Below are 11983 nucleotides of genomic sequence, written 5' to 3'. Positions count from 1 at the left end.
CCCAAATTGTGGCTAGAGAAGGATCAGGAGGAAGAGACACAGGGGGTTGGGTAGCTGTAGGGCCATTGAGGACAACACCACTGGGGAGGTGGTGGCAACCAGTCAACCTAGTCCATGCAGAGAGGCCCAGAAACTTGCTGCCTCAGCTGGGACTGAAGTGGCCTGATTATGCAGCTGGTAGCTGAGGAAGGCAACTAGAACCCATGGGGAGGCAGGAGTGCTACTCACTCTGTGCTTGTGATGTTGGGAGATTCCCTGTCCTAATAGGCCAGGGAACCAGAAACAGGACAGTTCCTACTTCCTGGGGATGGAGTGAAGCTGGAGGCCAGTGGGAAACATAGTGTGTTTACTGCAGGCAACAGAGTGCAGGGGAGCATGCTGAATTCGTTCTTGGGAGCTACTCCTACAGCCACTGCATCAGCTTCTGGGCCAGCTGAGCTTTCCTGGGGTCCCGAGGTTAGAGGATGAGCTTGTGATCCTCCTGGACAAGCTCAGCATCCAGGGCAGCCTCCACACAGGACTACAGGATGGAGCATAGGGTCAAAAGTCCTATGCACTAGGGACAGAGTGTTCTGGACAAAATCCAAGCATCCCTTCTGACCCTGAGTACTAAAAACAATACTCCCTAGACAGAGCACACCACACTGTCTCAGTCCTAAGTAATGTTTAGCAGTGATAAGAAAAAGGCAAGACAGAGGTGCAGAAAGCAGAATGTGTTAGGAGTTCAATTGCAGCTAAAGATAAACTCCTTGATTTTTAACCTTGACTCTCTCTTTGAAGGTTTCCGCTGTGCTGTATTTTCTCATGCCTGAGATTACAATGAAAGCCAGTGAAAATCACTGGGAAGGGCTTCACCCTTGCCTCTCCATGAGGAGAGCTTGCTGATGTTGGCTTCCCCATGTTCCTCAGTTCTATGCAACGGACTGAGTAGGTGTTATTATTTTGTACTGAGTTGCATTGACTCTGCCAGCTGGGGCTAGTCTTGGAAGAGGTTGCAGCTAACAGCAGTGAGCTAGGGAGATGAGCCAGCTGGGGTGGTGGCTCAGCCCTGCACTCAGAGTCCCCCTAGGGGCCAGGCAGGCAGGAGAGGCTTACCTGCATCAAGTCTGCTGAAGAGAGCTCCTAGTCCAGGTGCTGCAGGGTTGGCCTCAGTCTTCCCAGCAGCTGCTGCATATGTGCAGCATCTGTCGGCTTCCTCAAGAACTGGGGCAAGACAGATTGGGCCAGGAGACAGAGCAGCTTGAGCAATCCACCTGCCTTGGCCTCCCAGAGTGCTGGGATTACAGGCATGAGCCACCCTCCTCAGCCCAGAATTCCTGTTCCTTTTTTTTTTTTTAATCATAGCTGTGTACATTAAATCAACCATGGGGTACAATGTGCTGGTTTTATATACAATTTGAAATATTTTCATCAAACTGGGTAACATAGCCTTCATGGCATTTTCTTAGGTATTGTGTTAAGACATTTATATTCTACATTTAGTAAGTTTCACATGTACCCTAGTAAGATGCGCTGTAGATGCGGTCCCACCAATTACTCTCCCTCCACCCATCCTCCTCCCTCCCCTGCCCTCCCTTTCCCCATATTCTTGGGCTATAATTGGGTTATAGCTTGCATATGAAAGCTATAAATTTGTTTTATAGAGAATTCCTGTCCTTGATTCCCCCTTGGCTTCCCAGCAGTTGGTGCTGATTCTCCAGTCTCAGGTGAGTCCTGGAAATGGTCGCACCGTCCCACTTTACAGAGGAGAAACCAGGGGCACCTGCCACCTGCCTGAGGGCACAGAGTGAGGATGCAGGGAGCTGAGATTCAAAGTGGAGTCTGACCCTGGGCCTGCCCAGCTCCTAGAAATCAGAAAGGACATGTTGGAGAGACTTTGGGGGAGGGGCCAACCTCAAGCCTGGGCCTTGCCCTCTGGCTTCAAGTTTTCCAGAAACCTATGTCTTTTCCTCCCCTGGCAGCTCCGGGTGACTCAGTCTCCTGCCAGGTCCCAGCCCCTCAGCTTTACTCCTAAGAGGTCTCTGGATCCAGCCCCTGCCTTGGAGCTGTACAGGTTGGAAGGAGGAAGGGGCTACAGTGGCTGGGAAAGGTTGCCAAGCCGGGGGTGATCAGCTTTCTTCCTTCATCCCTGTGCCTTCCCCCACCATGAGCCCCAGAACCCAGTCAGAGCCTGGTTCTGCATGGGCACCAGGTCACCCTTATCTCTCAGAGGACAGATACCTTCTCTAGGGGTTCACCTTCCAGGTGGGCAGATTGCACAGTACAGGTGGGGAGGCTCAGTACAGGGCTTGACCCCTTGGCAACTCCTCCTTGGGGAAGACCCAGCTACCAGGCTCACTGCAGGCCAGGCAATATAATTCTTCCTGGTGAGAATGTGAATGGCATGGGGACTGGGCAGAAAGTCTGAGTCCCGGGACAGCTTGAGCCTGCTGAGCCACCACCGGTGGAGTGCAGGCCGCAGCTTCCTCAGCCCTTCAAGCAGAGGTACAAGCAGGGAAGGTACCAGCTGGGAGGACACACTGCAGGGTGTTTTTAGGCTTTCTGAGTCTTTTCAGCTGTGCTCCAAGCCACACGTGTGCACACTCACATGCTCCCATTTGCCCACAGTTCACTCACGCCACACACATAGACACAAACACACACACACAGCCACACAATTTATTCACATCGCTCAAAGCCAGTCCTCACCTTGCTTCAACTCCGCCTCACCTCTCAGTACCCCCTCACTGCTGCAAGAGCCCTGAACCCACCCCATCTTCAGTGCCCACAACACCGTTAGCCTTGGTGCTTCTCTCGGGTAAGAGCAGCAGGTGAAATTCAAGGTCACTTTGCCCCTCTTCCTGCCAGTGACCAGGGACCCTGAGGCCCCCTATGCTCACTCACAGTATGATTTGACTGAGCTGGGATCCCTCTTCAGGACTTACCTGCCACCTACATGGCACAGTAACTGACTGTTTAAATTAATTGTGTGTTTACTTCTGATACTTGAAAAACCACCCAGTTATGATTAACTAGAAAGCAGGTCGCATGGATCAAGAAGGCACAGGCTGCCATCACCCTACCCTAATGCCCAGGGGAGAGGGACAATGGGAAAGGCCCAAGAAAGCAAGCTGGGGTGTTCCCCAAAGCATAAGGTGCCTCTGAAAAGCAGGGACAGCCAGATGGGACTGTAGAGGAAAACCACACAATGGGGACCCCTAGAGCAACTGCAGTGTGGTTGCTACTTAGGGCTCTCCAGGTTGGGAATGGCACAGGGCGGCCACCAGTGCCCCAAGACAGGTGGGCAGGTAGATCAGAGAGTGTTGCTAAGGACAGATTTATCTGTCAACAGTGACATCTACAGTCACATTGCAACCTCCTCAGACACATGGCCTCCTATGACAGATTTATCTGTCAACAGTGACATCTACAGTCACATTGCAACCTCCTCAGACACATGGCCTCCTATGAAGACATGGTGGCAAGCGGGGACACCCTGCCCTGCTCTCAAAGGTGACTCCAGTAGCCTAAGCAACACTCTCCTTGGAGGTCTCAGTTCCATGGGCCCTTCTGCCAGCACCTAAGTTTTTATAACTCCAATGTCCTCTCTTTGTCCCCCAAGCCTGGGGCTTCTTGCAGCATCTATCTTTGTGATAATTTGGCTTCTTTCTGCCTATTGAATTCTCCAATGTCTGGTTACCAATACTTTTTATTAAATTATTTCTTTTAAAATAACTAGGGTGAGTTACGTCCCATGGATACACATGGAGGTTTGTATGATAATGTATAATTCTATTGTTTTGTTATCATTATGCCACTGTTCTGGAAGATGGGAGTGCTTGTTAAATCTTTTAAGGTGCAGTGTCTCTAATTCTAGCACTCTGGGAGGCCAAGGCAGGAGGATTGCTTGAACTCAGGAGTTTGAGACCACCCCAAGGAAGAGCAAAATCCTGTCTTTACTAAAAATAGAAAAATTAGCTGGGCATTGTGGTGGGCCCCTGTAGTCCCAGCTACTCAGGAGGCCGAGGTAAGGAGATCGCTGAAACCCAAGAGTCTGGGGTTGCTGTCAGCTTTGATGCCATAGCACTCTACACAGCAACAGCGTGAGACTCAGTCTCAAAGAAAAAAAAAAGGGCCCGGTTCCGGCGTTCTTCCTTCAGACAGGCTGGTGGGGGGCGAACAGAGTAAAGACTCCAGAGTGGAGAGACTGGAGCAATTTGTGCCACTGCTTTGCATCGTGACTGCGGAGAACGCCCGACCCCTTTCCTTGCTGTCCCAGCCACACGTCCGGCCCCAGGGCACCGGAGGAAGGCTAGGGCCGCCCCCTCGGCAGGAACTAGCCAGATTCTGGAGAGATGAACAGTGGATGATTTTGGCTTCCTACGAATAATTCCTGAGAGGGCATGTCTAGTGCCTCAGTGGGAGGACATTGTCACCTGTGTCAACAGCTTTGTGGCTTCAGCAAAACTTGTGAGAGCAGACGTTGGAGTTGTTCTGCCACCCATTTTCAGTTCCTGAGTGACAGCATGGTGTTTAGAGGGGCAAAGGTAATGGAGCACTGAGACTCAGTGTTTACCTGCGTGTGACCCAACCAAACAGGATGACGCACTGTCTCCTCCACGGTTTTTAAAAAAGATTCACTAGTCCTGTGCCAATATGAGACCCTGCTCTGCTGAGACTCCACTGGTTCAGACAGGGTCTCCTCAAGATCTACATCCACTTGGAACCTCCGAATGTGATCTTATTTAGAAATAGAGTCTTCGCCAATGTAAGTGATGTAGCTAAGTTTAGGTGAACATCGTAAATCAGGGTGGGCTCTAAATCTAATACCTGGCATCCTTAGAAGAAAGAGAGAATGCAGAGGGAACACAGTCACTGCTATGTGCCTGCAGAGGTGGAAATTGGAGGAATGTCAAGGTTTGCCAGCATCTGCCAGACCCCAGAAGAGAGGCCAGAACAGGTTCTTCCCTGTTCTGAGGGAACCTAGGCCTGCTGATTCTGTGATGTGGGACTTCTGGCTTCCAGAACAGTGAGGGAATACACTTCTGTTATATTCAGCCACTTACTTTGTAGGACTTTGTTAAGCCATGGAACTAATCCTGACGGTCTCTACAGAGTGTCCTATCTGAATCTCAGGTGTCTCTGGCAGCCCTGGGAGGGATGATATTTCAAACTTGCATTCTCTCTTACAGGGAGTCGTATGTAATATAGTCCCTGAAAGCATACAAGGGGAATGGAAGAAACTGTACAGATACTCGTGCCAAGAACAGAAAGGAAAAGTTAGCTAAGAAGTGATAGGGGACTTTCAAATAGCTCTTCTCTTTACTTCCCAGTTTGCCAGCATTTAATAGACAAAATGAATATTCTTAGCCAGACAAGTGCTTTGATTATAGGACTAGGGCAAACTTTTTATTTTAAGAAATCTCTTATTAATACTGTATAAAATAGAAGTATTGAGAATGTAGGAGATTTATTAGTCAGGGCTCTGCTACTCACTGTGTAATCTAAACTTTGTGTGATCTAACTGTGTGTCTCTGAACTTTGACTCTATTCATTGATAAAGTCAATGATATATTCAATTGATAAAGTCAATGATAGTAATACCTGCTCTGCATACTTCATAGGTGTTGTAAAAAATCCACTGAGTTTGCTGGAAGTAAAATTCTTTATATTTGAGACAAATTTACCACTTACAGTTGGTGCTGGTGTAGAAAATACAGTGGTGTACAGCTCTGCCATCTGGGATCAGTGGAGTCTCTTGGTGGTACAAAAAATAATAGATATTGCTTATGTCTCTCTTTTCTTTTGAGACAGAGTCTCACTTTATCACTCTTGGTAGAGTGCTGTGGTATCATAGCTCAAAGCAACCTCAAACTCTTAGGTTCAAGTGATTCTCTAGCCTCAGCCTCCCAAGTAGCTGGGACTAAAGGTGTCCGCCACAACAGCCAGCTTTTTTAGAGACAGAGTCTCACTCTTGCTCACACTGGTCTCAAACCTGTGAGCTTAGGCAATCCGCCCTCCTAGTCCTCCCAGAGTGCTGGGATTACAGGCATAAGCCACCTCACCCAGCCTTGCTTAAGTCTCTGTTCCTTCACATTTTTGGAAGAAGCTTCTACTAGATTCAGAAAAGGAATCTCATCAGCATTTGGGAGAAACTTTTTATTGAAACTTCTTGGAGGTTTTAACTCCAGGAGCACAGAGGCTTGCAAGGATATCTAGCCCAGGAATGCTATTTTACAGAGAAAAGCTGTTCTTTGACCATCTTCTTCATAAGGAGAGGATGAGCACAGAAGGGTAAAGACAGAACAGACATAGAAAGTACAGCAAAGACCAAGACAGGTTTATGCAAATAAACCTGGGTCCAAAGGCAGCTCCCTTACAATCTATCTGCTTATATAGCCTGTTAGGCGGGAAAATCTGTTTGAGCCACAGTTTAGCCTGCTAGGGCAGGAAAGCCCAATGGGGGTGAAGATTTTTTTCTTCTGGGGCCTGGCAGTGCTGATCTCTGAGGATCGCCCTTCTACAAATTGAAACCCAAGTGCTGCAGAGATGGCTGTTGGGTGGATGCCATTTTGCAGTAGTCTGGCTCCCCCATTCTCAATTATTGATTCATATCAGAAAACTGGGGAGGGCAGACTTTAGGGATGCTTTGCTGAGGAGCATGATGTGTCTGAGCAGTTGGGACCCACGGTATCTGATTTGTTCCAGACATCACTTAACAGTTACAAATGCTGGGCTTGGTGTGGCTCTTGAACTATGTGGGACTTAATGTGAAAACTGCATTATAAGGTCAAGGGCAGAGCCCCCAACATACAGACATTTGTGGCTCCTAGTTTCCAGGGTTAAATATTTATTACATGAAGACATGACTAAGGATGCATATCAAAGAGCGCAGAAAGTGGCAGCTCTTGGCACATTGTATTCTCAAGGCAGGTGACCTGCTCCTGCATAACTGCAGGGAAATCCTGCCAGGCTTGAAGACTGTCTCACCCCTTCCAGAGAGATCTAGTCACAGCAATGGTCCATGGGTGTGGAATAAAGGGCTGTACAGTTTAAGGACATGAGAAATTAGAAGACAGTTCAAAGGACAGCTGTCATCTGATAAGAGTTTAGAAAAGATGTGTGTGGGGAGGTGCTGGGTATTGAAATTATTTAAACCTGATAAGAGGCCGAACAAAGTGTGACACTTTATTAGTTTTGTGTGTATGGCAAGACCTTGGGAAGAGATCACATTTGCATGGGATAATCAGGTGAGGCTGCTCAAGACTAGATTTTTGCCCTAAGGCTTTGGCACTCCTGGGTTCTACCCTGCCACAAGAACTGAGGGAGTTAAGAGCTTACCACACTGTGACCTGTGCCTGGTTGGGGTAGTCATAGGCCTATAATGAAATTGATGTAGAGGGCCAGGACGGTTTTTTAGGAAGCATTAGGAAAAGTATGGTCAATATAATGAATGAAAGATTTCAATAAAAGGAGGAAATGATTTTAAAAAAAGAAAGTAAGTCTTTTGAGTTTCCTAGACTACATCCTGTGAAACATCACTAATAGGGTTTTTTTTTTTTTTTTTTTTTTTTTTGAGACAGAGCCTCAAGCCGTCCCCCTGGGTAGAGTGCCGTGGCATTACAGCTCACAGCAACCTCCAACTCCTGGGCTCAAGCGAGTCTCCTGCCTCCGCCTCCCAAGTAGCTGGGACCACAGGCGCCCGGCACAACGCCCGGCTATTTTTTGGTTGCAGCCGTCATTGTTGTTTGGCGGGTCCGGGCTGGGGATTCGAACCCGCCACCTTAGGTGTACGTGGCTGGCGCCTTAGCCGGTTGAGCCATAGGCGCCGAGCCCACTAATAGGGTTTTAACAATAGAGACCATGAACTTGCCACTGAGCACTTACATTGGCAGCACTGCACACACAACTTGGTAAAGTTTTATAACCTTGGTATATCAGCATCTCACAGATGTGTTCATGTCCACGTGTGGCAGAGTCTTGCTCTGGTGTTCATAGTTGTGTGTGTGTGTGTTTTTGAGACAGAGTCACAAGCTGTCACCCTGTGTAGAGTGCTGTGGCATCATAGCTCACAGGCACCTCGAATTCTTGGGCTCAAGTGATCCTCTTGCCTCAGTTTCTCTATTTTCAGTAGGGATGGGGGTCTCACTTTTGCTCAGGCTGGTCTCGAACTCGTGAGCTCAGGCAATCCACCGGCCTCGGCCTCCCAGAGTGCTAAGATTACAGGCGTGAGCCACCGTGCCCAACCTGTTGTGTATTTTTTTGTGTCATCACAAGAATGTTGGAACTTGAATTAGAGCAATGAACAAGGGTTAAATTTCTTGTTAAATTTAGCAAGAGTGGAAACGGGCTGGGAGCATCACGTTAGCCTATAATCTTAACACTCTAGGTAGGAGGCCAAGGAAGGTGGATCACTTGAGCTTAAGACTTCAAGACCAGCCTGACTCCATCTCTACAAAAACAGAAAACTTGGCCAGGCATCATGGTGGGCACCAGTAGTCCCAGCTACTTGGGGAAGCTGAAGCAAGAGGATCACTTGAGCTCAAGAGTTTGAGGTTGCTGTGAGCCATGGTGACACCATGACACTCTACTCAGGGTGACAGAGACTCTGTCTCAAAAAAAAACCAAAGCAGAAGAGACACGTTAGTCCTACTTTATGAAGAAAATGGCAGTGGACAACTGGATTAAGTATTTTCTGAAGGGAGAGAAAGCATCACTGATGAGCATTCAGGGTGGCCAGTAACAAGCATGACTGACTAAAATGTTGCAGAATCTCATCACGTTGTATGCTAAAATCATCAACTGACCAAACAAACATCAATAGGGAAACAGGAACATCTTAACTGAAAATCTTGGCACGACAATGTACCAGCTCACCCGGCATTGCCCAAGAGGGAGTTTATAGCCAGTGAACAAATGATTGCATTGGAAAACACCCCACACTCAGCTAATGGAGCCACCAGTGACTTTTCTTTACCGGAAGGTGAAGGAAATATTGAGAGGAAGACATTTTGATGACATTTAAGACATCGAGGGTAACAGGACAGTAGCTCTCAGGGCCATTCCAGAAAACAAGTTCCAAAATAGCTTTCAAGCATGGACTAGGGGCGAGCCTCAGTGCACAGCTTTCCGAGGACAGGACTTGGAAGGAGACCACAGAGCTATTCAGCAATGAGCTATGTAGCACTTTTTGTCAGTGCAGCATATGCTGTACTAGTTTGCTGGATAATTCCTTAATATTTTGTTGCCCTGGCAATGATGTTGTGTTGACTTGTTATCTGTGACATTACTTTGCAACACCATGATGGGACTTACAGGCAAACACACATATACTATGAAAACGTAATAAAAACAGCAACTCTTGGTTAATTATTCAAATGTTCATAATCTTTACTACAATCAAAACACTGATGAAGTTTGCCAATTTTTAATCAGTTTCTTTTTCTTCATGCCCTTATTTTTAGGAGCTCTTTTGATATTGTGGACAAGGGACAGGGGCAAGATGGAAAAGGAAGAAAGGGCAGCAATAAGAAACAGAGTGAATCTCTTCTGACTAATCTCCTGGCCCCGGTTACAAACACCTCAGGGGATCCTGGCAATGCGCCTCAGCATATTTGGATAAGCCTCTGGTTGGGGTACAGGGAATGTTTTCTTGGCCACCAGTTCTAGGACGCTCAAGATGGGGCCGTGAGCCTCTTGGCACAGCTCAGCACCCAGGAAAGCCTCCACTCGGCCACGCCACGCTGCCAGTCGCTGCCGTCCCTCAAACAGGTCATGGCCGACTGCCACGGGCTGCAGGGACAAGAATGAGAAAGTAGTAGAGATACTAAGGCCACAATGCCGAGGCACAAGCAAAGGTATCAGGGACATGGTCCTTTCCCAGTCCTCACTTGAGGCCCAGGCAGTGTGGTCAGCCTCAGGGCCCAGAACAGCCAGGAAGAGACCCCACAGCCAGGCAGAGGAGGCAGAGGTCGGGGTCAGTCAGCCAGAGACTTGCTCTGACTCAGGACAACCCTGGCTTTCTCCAGGCCTCAGTGCTTCTGTCCCAATGCATGGGGTGGCCCTAGGAGGGACACTGCCCACAGCTACCTCTCCTCCAGCTGAGCTCACACCTGTATCAGCTCCTCCAGTGCCATGAGGTCAGCCAGTGTCACTTGCTGGCCAGCAAGGAAGGCCTTGTCCCCCAAGAACTTGTCCTCCAGCTGTTGGAGCGCCTGGTCCATGGCAATCCTGTTGCGTTCCATCTTCTCCTCAGGCACCTGTGTCCCAATGAGCGGTGCCAGCACCTGATGGGAGCAGAGGGTGGGCTCAGTCTATGGCCCTGCCTCCTCCCAGCTCCCTGATGCTCAAGCACTCTCCAGATGGCTCTCCTCACCCGGGTCCACAGGGGGACACCAAACGTGCCACGGATGTGGTCAGCATGCCAGCCCAGATACTCATGGACACGGGCACGGGCCTGCAGGTCACGTGGGTACCAGTGGTCTGCTGTCTGGTATTTACAGCTCAGGTAAATCAGGATGGCCGTGCTGGGAAAGGGCGGGAAGAACACAGAGGCTGGTTCCAGGCCTTCCCCCTGAGCTGCCTCCCACCCCCAGGTGGGCCCTGTGGCTTCTCTGCTTTGATGGTTCCCTTCTAGCCTCACCCTCCATCCCCAGCTCTCTGCCACTGCCTACCCCCTCCCACTTTCTTTGTTATCTTGGGCAGTGGCCCTTGATGAGACCTTCTGCTTTGCACTTAAGAACCTCATGTCTAGGGCTGGGCCAGTGGCTCACACATGTAATTCTAGTTCTCTGAGAGACCAAGGTGGGTGGATTGCTTGACCTCCCAAGTTTGAGACCACCCTGAGCAAGTGTAAGATGCTGTCTCTAAACATAGTCAGGCATTGTGGCGGGTACCTCTTGTCCCAAGGCTGAGGCAAGGGAATTGCTTGAGCCCAAAAGTTTGAGGTTGCTGTGACCTGGGATGCCAGGGCACTCTACCAACAGTGACAAAATGAGACTGTGTCTTAAAAAAAATAAAAAAACAAAACCTCATCTCTGGGATATCCCTGCAGGTGCCCTGTGAAAAAAACTCTTGTGGCTCTGTTCGCCGCCCCACGCCCCAGCCAGCTGGCGTCCACCATGCCTCTTGGTCCAGATTTCAGTAGAACTCACCAAAATGCCATCTCAGATGGAGCATGCCATGGAAACCATGATGTCCACATTTCACAAATTTGCTGGGGATAAAGGCTACTTAACAAAGGAGGACCTCAGAGTGCTCATGGAGAAGGAGTTCCCAGGATTTTTGGAAAATCAAAAAGACCCTCTGGCCTTAGACAAAATAATGAAGGACCTGGACCAGTGCCGAGATGGCAAAGTGGCTTCCAGAGCTTCTTTTCCCTAACTGCAGGCCTCACCATCGCAGGCAACAACTGCTTTGTAGTACACATGAAGCAGATGGGCAAGAAGTAGGCCGAACCGAGCAATTACTCTGCCCTGAAAAGTGTTCTCTCAAAGGACTGCTTCAGACATCTGCCCCACAGCTTCTCCCTGGATAAGGATTTCATGAGCAGATCAGGATCCTTAGAATATATACAAATAAAATCCAACTCCCATTTGTCAAGCAGAGAAGAAAAAGTTAATTAAAATGCCAGATGAGCTTTGTTTTTTACATTGTTTGCATCCCTTTGCCCTCAATAAACATAATCCTTTTTTTAGTTCCAAAAAAAGAAAAGAAAAGAAAAGAAAAGAAAAGAAAAAAACTCTTGTTATCCCTTTTGCAAACCTGGAAACTAAAGCTCAGAATAGCTGAGTTGGCAGAGGCCACACAGCTCAGAAAAGGCTCCCTGGGCCCCTGGGATCCCGCATGGGGCTGGCTCACAGGGGGTGCTCAGTTGAGGCCCTTGCATGTCTGCCTGCCTGGGTTGGGGATCAGGAGGGGAGGCAGAGGCCTGTCCTCAGATCTCCTCTCATAGTCCCCAGCCATCACATCTGTAGCTGGCTCACCCCTTGCCCCCGTCCTGCCT

The 11983-nt window shown here is 48.8% G+C and overlaps 2 protein-coding genes and 1 pseudogene across 2 annotated transcripts in view; 1 reads left to right on the top strand and 2 right to left on the bottom strand.

The window, feature by feature from the left end:
* The window catches only part of LOC100957096 (glutathione S-transferase theta-4), a 38280-nt gene extending 37051 nt beyond the window's left edge, over positions 1-1229 (bottom strand). Inside the window, exon 1 of the mRNA XM_012813715.1 lies at positions 1096-1229. The gene's annotated coding sequence lies outside the window, so the exon portion shown is untranslated. The remainder of the gene's footprint in view (positions 1-1095) is intronic.
* An 8128-nt stretch (positions 1230-9357) lies between these two features.
* The window catches only part of GSTT2B (glutathione S-transferase theta 2B), a 4343-nt gene continuing 1717 nt past the window's right edge, over positions 9358-11983 (bottom strand). The window contains exons 2-4 of the mRNA XM_003803292.3: positions 10355-10608; positions 10092-10265; positions 9358-9771 (exon numbers count right to left, since the gene is read on the bottom strand). Of these exons, the coding sequence (XP_003803340.1) occupies positions 9562-9771; positions 10092-10265; positions 10355-10608 (638 nt within the window). The 3' untranslated portion in view covers positions 9358-9561. The remainder of the gene's footprint in view (positions 9772-10091; positions 10266-10354; positions 10609-11983) is intronic.
* On the top strand, positions 10990-11587 carry LOC100956781 (annotated as a pseudogene).

The sequence above is a fragment of the Otolemur garnettii genome, unplaced genomic scaffold (genome assembly GCF_000181295.1).
Source record: "Otolemur garnettii isolate 467f Iridium unplaced genomic scaffold, OtoGar3 scaffold00292, whole genome shotgun sequence".
Classification (NCBI taxonomy): Eukaryota; Metazoa; Chordata; class Mammalia; order Primates; family Galagidae; genus Otolemur; species Otolemur garnettii.
The sequence above is the reverse complement of the archived record's forward strand: the minus strand, read 5'-3'. Positions and strand labels throughout refer to the sequence as shown.